An 11025-nucleotide genomic window follows, 5' to 3' on the forward strand; every position below is an offset into this window, starting at 1 on the left:
TTTCATTGTTGGCATATAGAAAGGCTATGGACTTTTGTATGTTAATTTTGTATCCTGCGACCTTACTGTATTGGTTTATTGTTTCTAATAATCTTTTTGTGGAGTCCTTCGGGTTTTCGATGTATAGGATCATATCATCAGCAAAAAGTGATAGCTTTACTTCTTCTTTTCCGATATGGATGCCTTTTATTTCTTTGTCTTGTCTGATTGCTCTGGCCAGAACTTCTAGCACCACGTTGAATAAGAGTGGAGAGAGTGGACAACCCTGTCTTGTTCCTGATTTAAGGTAGAAAGTCCTCAGTTTTATGCCGTTTAATAGGATGTTGGCTGATGGTTTATCATATATGGCCTTTATCATGTTGAGATATTTTCCTTCTATACCCATTTTGTTGAGAGTCTTAAACATAAAATTGTGTTGTATTTTATCAAAAGCCTTTTCTGCATCTATTGATAAGATCATGTGGTTTTTGTTCTTTGTTTTGTTGATATGGTGTATTACGTTAACCGTTTTGCGTATGTTGAACCATCCTTGAGATTCTGGGATGAATCCCACTTGATCATGATGTATTATTTTTTTAATATGTTGTTGTATTCGGTTTGCCAGTATTTTAGCATCTGTATTCATTAGAGATATTGGTCTGTAGTTTTCTTTCTTTGTGCCATCCTTGCCAGGTTTTGCTATGAGGGTTATGTTGGCCTCATAAAATGTGTTTGGAAGTATTGCTTCTACTTCAATTTTTTGGAAGACTTTGAGTAGAATAGGAACCAAGTCTTCTTTGAATGTTTGATAGAATTCACTAGTATAACCGTCTGGGCCTGGACTTTTATTTTTGGGGAGATTTTTAATAGTTTTTTCTATTTCCTCCCTGCTGATTGGTCTGTTTAGGCTTTCTGCTTCTTCATGACTCAGTCTAGGAAGGTTGTATTGTTCTAGGAATTTATCCATTTCTTCTAGATTGTTGTATTTGGTGGCATATAATTTTTCATAGTATTCTACAATAATTCTTTGTATTTCTATGATGTCTGTGGTGATCTCTCCTCTTTCATTTTAGATTTTATTTATTTGAGTCCTGTGTCTTTTTTCCTTGGTGAGTCTTGCCAAGGGTTTGTCAATTTTGTTGATCTTTTCAAAGAACCAGCTCCTTGTTTTATTGATTTTTTCTATAGTTTTTCTGTTCTCTATTTCATTTATTTCTGCTCTGATTTTTATTATCTCCTTTCTTCGGCTGGTTTTGGGTTGTCTTTGTTCTTCTTTTTCTAGTTCCTTAAGGTGTGAAGTTAAGTGGTTTACTTCGGCTCTCTCTTGTTTGTTCATATAGGCCTGAAGTGATATGAACTTTCCTCTTATTATTGCTTTTGCTGCATCCCATAGATTCTGATATGTCGTATTGTCATTTTCATTTGTCTGTATATATCTTTTGATCTCTGCGCTTATTCCTTCTTTGACCCATTCATTTTTTAGAAGTATGTTGTTTAGTTTCCACATTTTTGTGGGTTTTTCCCCCTCTTTTTTGCAGTTGAATTCTAGTTTCAAGGCTTTATGATCAGAAAATATGCTTGGTACAATTTCAATTTTTCTAAATTTGCTGATATTGTCTTTGTGGCCCAACATATGGTCAATTCTTGAGAATGTTCCATGTACACTAGAGAAAAATGTATACTCTGTCGCTTTGGGATGAAGTGTCCTGTAGATGTCTATCATATCCAGGTGTTCTAGTATTTCGTTTAAGGCCACTATATCTTTATTGATTCTCTGTTTGGATGACCGATCTAGAGCCGTCAGCGGTGTATTGAGGTCTCCAAGTATGATTGTATTTTTGTTAGTTTTTGTTTTAAGGTCAATAAGTATCTGTCTTATATATTTTGGTGCTCCTTGGTTTGGTGCATATATATTAAGGATTGTTATGTCTTCTTGATTCAACTTCCCCTTAATCATTATGAAATGACCATTTTTGTCTCTGAGTACTTTTTCTGTCTTGTAGTCAGCATTATTAGATATGAGTATTGCTACGCCTGCTTTTTTTTGGGTGTTGTTTGCTTGGAGTATTGTTTTCCAGCCTTTCACTTTGAATTTGTTTTTATCCTTGTTGCTTAGATGTGTTTCTTGTAGGCAGCATATAGTTGGATTTTCTTTTTTAATCCATTCTGCTACTCTGTGTCTTTTTATTGGTAAGTTTAATCCATTTACATTTAGTGTAATTATTGACACTTGTGGGTTCCCTACTGCCATTTTATAAATTGCTTTCTGTTAGTTTTGTATCTAGTTTGATTGTTCTCTTTTGTTTTTCTATCATTTGTTTTTGTTTGTTTGTGTTCCATACTTCTTTCCTCTGTTGCTACCTTTTTTAAGTCAAGTGTTTTTGTGGTGGTTTTTTTAAGGGTGGTTACCATTAAGTAATGCAAAGGGTACCTACCATATTCATTGTAGTACCCTATCTTATAAGTATTTCTGCACTTCATCATCCTTTGCTACTGTTAATCTCCATCCTCTCCCCCCTTTTTTTCCTTTGTTGTCACAGTTTAAGTTTGGTTTTATTGTGTTCTTGGTGGAGCTGTTACTTATGGTGTTGTTTTATTTTGTTCTTTGAATCTGGTTGGAAAACCCCCTTTAGTATTTCCTGGAGTGGGGGCTTTCTGTTGATTAATTCTCTCATCTTTTTTGTATTTGTGAATGTTTTTATATCTCCTTCATACTTGAAGGATAGCTTTGATAGGTATAGTATTCTTGGCTGAAAGTTCCTCTCTTTCAGGGCTTTAAATATTGGGGTCCACTCTCTTCTAGCTTGTAGAGTTTCTGCTGAGAAATCTGATGATAATCTAATAGGCCTTCCTTTATATGTTGTACTCTTCCCTGGCTGCCTTGAGAATTTTTTCTTTGTCATTGGTTTGTGTCATTTTTATTATTATGTGCCTTGGAGTGGGTTTGTTGGGGTTAAGAAAACTTGGTGTTCTGTTTGCTTCTTGAATTTGAGGCTTTAGTTCCTTCCACAGGCTTGGGAAGTTCTCGTCTATTATTTGTTTGAGTATATTCTCCATTCCATTTTCTTTCTCTTCTCCCTCTGATATACCTATTATTCTTATGTTATTCTTTCTGATGGAGTCAGACAATTCCTGTAGGGCTTTCTCGTTTTTTATTATTTTTGAGTCTCTTTCTTCTTCTCTCTGTTGTGCCTCAAGTTGTTTGTCTTCTATTTCACTATCCTATCTTCAATCTGGGCTGTTATGTTAGCTAAGCTTGTTACCTCGTTTTTCAGCTCGTGAATTGAGTTTTTCATTTCTGTTTGATTTGTTTTTATAGTTTCAATTTCCTTGATAATATATTCTTTGTGTTCATTGAGTTGTTTTCTGATCTCCCTATATTGCCTTTCTGTGTTTTCTTGTATATCTCTGAGTATTTTTAAGATTTCTATTTTAAATTCTCTGTCATTTAGCTCCAAGGCTTCCAATATGTTAAGTCTTTTCTCCATAGATTTTTCCACATCTATTTGTGTTACCTCTCTTTCTTTTGTATCCATAATATTCGATTTCCTCTTTCTTATCGGCATCTGAGGGTGGTCTTATTGATAGCACTAATTAGAATTAATAAAGAATAAAAAGAAAAAAAAAAGAAAAAAAAAGGGTAAAACACCCCACAAAAAAAAAACAGTAATAATTTATTATTTCCCCCTTTTTTTCTCTCTTCTCTTTCCCTCCTCTCCCCTCCTCAGGGAAATATCGTGCCTATAATGGAGGGCCTGATTTGGGGTGAAGAGTTCAAGGGGCAAAAAAAAGGGAGTAGGGACCTACTAAATGCAAAAAAAAAAAAAAAAGGAAGAAAATCTTAGACAAGCATAAGATAATTTGCTTGTAAGTGATGGTCAACTAAGAGATATAATGAGAGGGATAAGAGGGAATCAGAAAAAAGGACCAAAAAAGAATAATAAAGAAGAAAAAATAAAAATAATAAGTAAAAATCTGTTGTATTAAGTGGAGCGAAGACTAAATACAATGGAGACCTTGGGTTAGGAGGACCCAAAATGCCACAAAAATAAACAAACAAGAGAAAAAAAAATAAAAACAAAAGCAAAAAAGAGAAATAAAGCCAAAAAAAAAGCCTTGAGTCCCAAATTAACTAATTTGTTCGTGATGAGGATTATATGGGAGGAAAGTAAAATGAGAAAAGAAAAAACGAATAGAAAGGAAAAACTAAGAAAAAGAGAAAAACGAAGGAAGAAATAAAATAGGAGGAGAAAAAAACAAAATAAAGCAAGACAAAAAAAAAACAAAAAACAAAACAAAAGAGGAGAGAGTGAGAGTTAAGTGTTTTGGAGTATAACCTTAAAGGAGGGTGAGGAGGAAGAAGAAAAATAAAATGCAACACTCATGGGTAGTGTAGTTCAAGAAAGGGGAAGCATAAGATGGGCAGAGAATAGAAGGACCGAGGTGGAGGAAATAAAGGCAAAAAGATAGAAGAAACAAACAACAACAACAACAAAAAAAAAATTAGTGGATCAAGTTGTAAAGTCTGTGGGTTTTTCTTGATTTTGAGAGGTTAACTTCTTCCTTTTTCTTTTCTCTCCCTCTTCCTAGTCGGTGACTCTGTACCCCAGGCTCTGCCCCTGTGTCACTCTTAGGTAGGGATTTGCAGTTGATGGGATTCTATGGCAATGTCGTATAATTGGCTTTAGTCTTGCTGGAAGTAAAGGCTTGTTGGCGTTTGCAGGGTCCAACGATGAGAGAGTTTGCTTTCCTGGATTCTCTCTCCTAGTCCCCCCTTTCTGAATTAGCAGCCTGGTGATCCAGCTATAAGGCTGCAACTGCTTCTGCCTGGGGAGTAAGAGGCTCAAAGAGCTGGGAAATCCCCACTCTATCCCCACTCAGTGCAAGGCTTTGGGAAAGGCTCTGACAGTCAGGGCCTCCAGTGTAATCAGGCGGGGGTGGGAGTCAATTGTTGTCAAGGTGACTGTTCAGCGCCTATCATTTAGTTGGACCTCTCAACCCAGGCTTTCCACACTTTGTAGCCTGTTTTTGCAGGGAAGAAGAGGCACTAGTCTCTGCTTACGACTGGTGTAGTATAGACCTTATTATCTGCCAAGTCCTTCTTGTTAGCGTTTATCCCTGAATATGGAGGCTCTATCAATCAGAAGTTGCCCCCGCCCCTTTAGCGAGAGGCACTAAAAAATATCACGCCTCTTGTCTTGGATCGCTGAACTGAGAGAGATCTTATCAATTAGAACCGAGGGTGCGCAGATTTTATGGGTTAAGCTAATTTCAGTGATTGGGTCGCAGCTGTGCTTCCGAAGGTATTTTAGGCTGCCTGCGCGCGCCCCTCCCCCAACGCTTGATTGTTAGCTTGAATGCCTGGGTGAGGTGCCCCGGCCACAGAGAGAATCTCCCAAGCCTCTCCCGCTCGCCCCGCCGCTGGCGGCTGGACCGCACCAGGCGCAGGATAATGGAGCCCCCTGGGTGTGCGGGCCAGCAGGGCGTCCTGGGCGCGTGGAATGCCCAAGGCACGCGCGCGAATGGGGCGCTCCGGGTACCGGTGGCTGGCGACCCCCACTCGCAGTGTGCGGGCCGCTGGGAACGTCAGCGGTGCTCAACCGGACCGGGCGCGCGCATGGCGGCTCGTGGCGGCCGCTCGGGGTGGCGGTTCGCTGCGGCCGCTCGCGGCGGCGGCTCGCGGGGGCTCGCGGCTGCTTGCGGTGGCGGCTCGCGTCGGCCGCTCGCGGTGGCTCGCGGTTCCCAAGTATATGGGCTGACTCACCGCAGGCGCACTCCCTCGCGGCTTGAATGAGCGTCGCTGCTGCGGTAGCTTCCTCCACACCCTCGGCCCTCAGATTCAAGTGATAACATTCATTTTGCTTTCAGTTTGTGTGGAAATCCGGAATGCTCTGAGGATAAATTTTTCTGTTTCTAGTTGATAAATTTGTTGTGATTTAGGGGAGAGCTGTTGGACGCGCTTCTCACAGCGCCATTTCCGTGACGTCACTCCTCATTCTAGATTTTTAAGGACAAATACACTACTAAAGCCCTTTCTATGCTAGCTTTTTCCTGAAAATTTTGTCATTATGCACAAATCCTTTTTCTTTAACTGAACTATACAGTCCTTATTTCTGTCTTGAGCTCTTTCCATGTTGACCTCATCTATTGTTTTGACATTTATTGAGCACCTTCTGTGGCCCAGACACTGACTAGGAGCTGTGGTATAAATGGAAAAACAGACAGCTGAAGCAGGAAAGAAGGGCAGTATGGAGGATGGGGAGACTGCAGATGGACGTATTTTGTAATTACAATAGTCAGTTTAGTAAATAAAAGGCAGTGAGACTCAGTTTTAGTCTTAAATCTGCCTAGGAGAGTCAAGGAGATGTTTACACTTGTGCCCCTGTATGGGGTCTGTCATCACCTGCTGAATGGTGCGTGAGTATACTCTCTCTCTCTTCACAAAGGTTATCAGAGCCTTAGGAAAAGTATTTAGTTTTTAAAACTCATTTGAAGCCTCAACATAACAAATGAACTAACAATGATTAACAGAATGTATCGATGATTATTATAATTTATTATTAACAAAATATTGTTTTAGAATCCCATGGGGTTTTATATTTCGTTTGTTGTCATAAGAAGGGAGCATAGTGAGAGAGAAAAATCAGCATTTATTAAATGCCTTTCTTTGTCCTATGTTCACTAATTTTTTTTTCTTCCTTGACTTCATTCATCTGTCTTTCTTTTATACAACAGTATTGTACAAAACAGTGCAACATATAAGTTTCAGTAATTATCCTGTGTCTGTAATGACATTGTCAGGCCAAGTGTTCATAGTAGCCTATTAAATAAATGCCTTCATTTTTCTGATTCTTACTAACAAAAAATTTTTATGAGAACCTAACCTACTTTTATTCTTATTTATTTTCAAGGAATCTATTACTCACATCAACAAGGTAAAACTCTCATGCTTAAATGTACATATTTTAAAAATTACATTTAATTTTTACATCAGAGAACACTTCTTTTTATGTGATTTGTTTTTTAGCAGAGACCTGAGAAGTTTGAACATGAGAAACAGCAGGGAATAGAGGTAATTTGTTCATAATGAGTATATATCTAAAATTTTTATACAGTAGAATATAGAGTAAATATGGGCATGTTTAGTCTAAAGAATGGTAAGAAAGTAAATGCTATTGTAAGAAGTGAAGCTTACATTAAGATGATCTATTTTTAAGAAATAAACACATTTTTAGACCTATAATCAACTTGCAGAATATAGAATAAATACTTAAGAGTAATTATTTACTTGCTCACTTTACTAATGGTATACTAGTTTCCATAAATGCACAAAAGTAGATACATTTCCAGGATGGGAACTTACATTTCCCTTATTCAACAGGCTGATGAAAGAAATGGAAAGACAATATGGCACACATTTTAATTTGCTCACTGATTAGCTGTATAAGCTTGGCCCCAAGTTTCTCTGTACTTCCATTTCTTCATTAGCAAACAGAACATTCATAATTCTCTACAGTTGATGATCTGCCATACAGCAACTATTCAATAATTTAACACTAACTTTCTACATGTTTTATATAAACATTTATGAGTATGTGCAGTTTTAAAAGAGTTTCTATTACACAGATGAAAGACGTGAGGTATAGAAAAATTGAGTTCATAATTATGTGACAAAATCACACAAGTATGAAGTAGTAGAGCTTGCTTAAAAATATTTTCTTAGATGATATAAAATTCTTTATAAATAACATGTGTGGGAACTTATGTATCTGATTATAATATTACAGCTCCCCTGTTTTATCAATGGGATGGGTTTGTTTGAAACTGACAACAAATATTTTCTAAATCAAAATGAACTTTCAACTTGATGCTTCTTTAAGGTTTCACGGTACCGAGCATCTACTAAGGGAAGTAGTGCTAGAAGTCTCCTTGTGTTGAGTAACTCCATCAATTAAACCACATGTTAAGATTTATTTTTAATTAAAACACACAGAAGTATACTTCAGATTCATTCCTTTAAGTCTTTTTAAAATAAATAATTATGGGAAAACAATTTAGTCTATTGTTTTGAAAAGTCCATGCCCTCTGAATCCCAAACTCTATAGCTGACAACAGCTATTAAAGTTAACTCAGAAAAAAAGAAACAATTTTGAAATCCCCAAACATTGATTTCAATTTGATCAGTGTTCAGCTATGAAGGGAGGTGTCAATGAAAAATCCCTCAATGAGTTCTTAACTCAGACTGTGCACATTTCCAAATAATTTCTTAACTAGAATAAGTAAAAGATATTCTTACTCTCTTTTAACTCAGTTATGATTGTTTAAAAAAGAGGAGGTTCATTTATCATGAGTGGCTATTATAGCTGAATCGTGGACTCAAACATTCTTTTTCCTTCTCTACAGGATGAACGCCAGGACAATATCCACCCCTTTATGCAGCCCCAGCCTCTTTTCTATCCTTACCCTCAGCCCATCCCTAACACTGTCCTTCCACAAAACGTCCTGCCTCTTGCTCAGCCTTCCGTGGTGCTGCCTATCCTGCAGCCTCAAGTGATGGAAGCCCGCAATGCTAAGGAGACCATCGTTCCTAAGCGCAACGTGATGCCAGTTCTTAACTCTCCAGTAGTGCCATTTTTGGAACGCCAAATCCCAAGTGTCACTGATCTCAAAATTCCACAAATTCCTCTGCCTCTGGTCCAGCCCGTGATGCAGCAGGTCCATCAGCCTCTGGCTCAGATTCCCGTGTTTCCTACTCAGTCCCTGCTCTCCCTTCCTCAGCCCAAAGCCCAGCCTCTTTCCCAGCAAGTGATGACCTACCCCCAGAGAAATATGCCAGTCCAAGCCTTTGTGCTGTACAAAGAGCCCTTGCTGGATCAGCAGCAGTTCCACCCTATGACTCAGCCTATTGCCCCAGTTTACAACTTACAACAAGTAAGTCCTAATTAACTCTGTTGTTTGATTCATAATGTGTATATTTATAAAAAGTGAGAGACCCAGAATAAAAGAATAAATAAATAATCAATTCAAAATTCACATAGTTTAGATTAGGTTTCTCAACACTAGTTACAAAATAAAATAGCCTAAAAAACCTGTTTTCTCCTAAATCCCAATATCTAGGACTACTTGCAGAGATTTAAATGTAATTGTTCTGATTTTCTATGTAGAAGATAATGAGAATTGGGAAAATGTTATTTCTGAGATTCTGATTTAATTAATCTGTTGAGAATGTAGATAAAGAGAATTAAGGCTTACTTAAGACATACAAATTTGATAATCTGGGTGGAGAATAAAGAAGTATTATTTTCTACAGTTTTGAAGTTTTCATTGTGCACATCTGTTTCACATTTGCTTTAATTTGCATCTTGTTTTTGATATATGTACATGGGAGAGAAATTGAGTTGCTTATTTCATTATGCATAGAATTTTTTTAAAAAGTGTTCTTGCCAAAAAGTGAATTGTTGGTTATTTTATTTATTTTTAGGTTTAAAAGGATTTCGAACCTATTATTTCTATTTTACTTTTGGTAAGCTTGGGGAGTTTGGAGATGAGACTGATTATAGTTAATACATTTCTACATTTCTTTGTCTTGGATAAGCCCAAGATAGTAATATACTCCATTAATATATCAACTTATTTATTAATAATCAATGTGTCATGGACATCTAAATAGTTGATTATTATATATTCACTTGAAATTATATATCTTATATTAAAATTTTTTAAAATTATTTTAATTTTAATTGTTATTGACAGATAGAATGGCTGTTTTTAAGTGCTTATATCCTTATATTTATTATCATTTTTGGAAAAAAACCCAGTTTCATCTACTTTTATGTAACTATGTTTGAGCTTTTTTAAAAAAATCAACTTACATACTCATTTCTACAGTAAGCTCCATAAAATTTAATTGTTTTATCACATTTAAAATGTATGTATAAATACTAACTTTTAATGCATGGATCAAAATAAAATTAATTAGTCTCACTGTGAGAACTAAAAGGGGAGAAAATATAGCTTTGAGATTTTTAAGATACAAATTTTTTAGTGATTATGGTAAACTAGACATTTCACTAAAACAATTAGAAATGAGATGCTATTTGGTCTTTGGAAACTTGTATATATGCAAGAAAGAACACAAGACGGTGCATTTGTAATAAAATTTCTCGGATGAATTAGTCACACCAAAATCACAAATGGGGAGAAATGAATGGTTATTTCATATTACAACTAATTCTATATTTGTTCTCTTATTCCATAGAATTGACTGTGACTGGAAATGTGGAAGCTTTTAAATCTCTGTATCATGCAATCAAGAAATGAACAATTTTTGAAAGACTCTACATGGACAAAATAAAACTGTATTTATTTATTTTATGTATTATATAACATTCTTCTTATTTGAATTCTGGTCATAAAATTCAGTTTCCAAATTTTAATTTAAAAAGTATGATGGAATTTTAATTTTGAGTTGGAAGTACCATACCACATCAAAAACATGTATGAAAATAATTTCTAGAATTGAGCTTATTGTTACTGTTTCCTAGCCAGTCATTTCAATAAAGTAATCTTTCATGCATATCTCAGTTTTTCTGTCTTTATTATAGTGTTTTAACCCTCATTGGTCTCTTTAATGCTAACTTTAGATTATTACTGTTGTTAAAAATAGCCATGGAAGAATTAAAATGAAAGGAATGTTATGAATTGAAAATTAAAAGATATAAAAAAAATTGGAGGAAAAGATAATCATATGAGGTTTCTGCTCTAGAAAGTCTGGTTTACATCCATAGCCTCCGTTAAATAATTACACCTGTACCTTTCACCCTCAAAAATACCAGCAGCAGATGTAAGATTTTATTGTCGCTCTAAGAAAAAGTAAACTCTGAAATTTGATTCACAGTTCCAAAATCCAGCTGCAAAGTGGTACTTTGAGAGTTACTTCAACTTTTGGATCTTTAATTTCGTATTTATGTAACAGCTAATTCAAAGGGTTTCATTGAAATTTTAGTGTGATTAGTACACTGTACCATACATGATGTGTTCTCTGTT

At 36.0% G+C, this 11025-nt stretch overlaps 1 protein-coding gene across 2 annotated transcripts in view; it reads left to right on the top strand.

Moving 5' to 3' along the window:
- Positions 1-9502, top strand: part of LOC136337475 (beta-casein-like) — a 105646-nt gene extending 96144 nt beyond the window's left edge. Inside the window, exons 5-8 of one of the 2 annotated variants that reach the window (XM_066278627.1) lie at positions 6891-6914; positions 7007-7051; positions 8383-8910; positions 9461-9502. In XM_066278627.1, coding sequence (XP_066134724.1) covers positions 6891-6914; positions 7007-7051; positions 8383-8910; positions 9461-9466 — 603 coding nt within the window. In that variant the 3' untranslated portion in view covers positions 9467-9502. The remainder of the gene's footprint in view (positions 1-6890; positions 6915-7006; positions 7052-8382; positions 8911-9460) is intronic. The other variant, XM_066278628.1, reaches the window with a different exon arrangement.
- The last annotated feature ends 1523 nt before the right edge of the window (positions 9503-11025 follow it).

Source organism: Saccopteryx bilineata, chromosome 5 (genome assembly GCF_036850765.1).
Source record: "Saccopteryx bilineata isolate mSacBil1 chromosome 5, mSacBil1_pri_phased_curated, whole genome shotgun sequence".
Taxonomy (NCBI): domain Eukaryota; kingdom Metazoa; phylum Chordata; class Mammalia; order Chiroptera; family Emballonuridae; genus Saccopteryx; species Saccopteryx bilineata.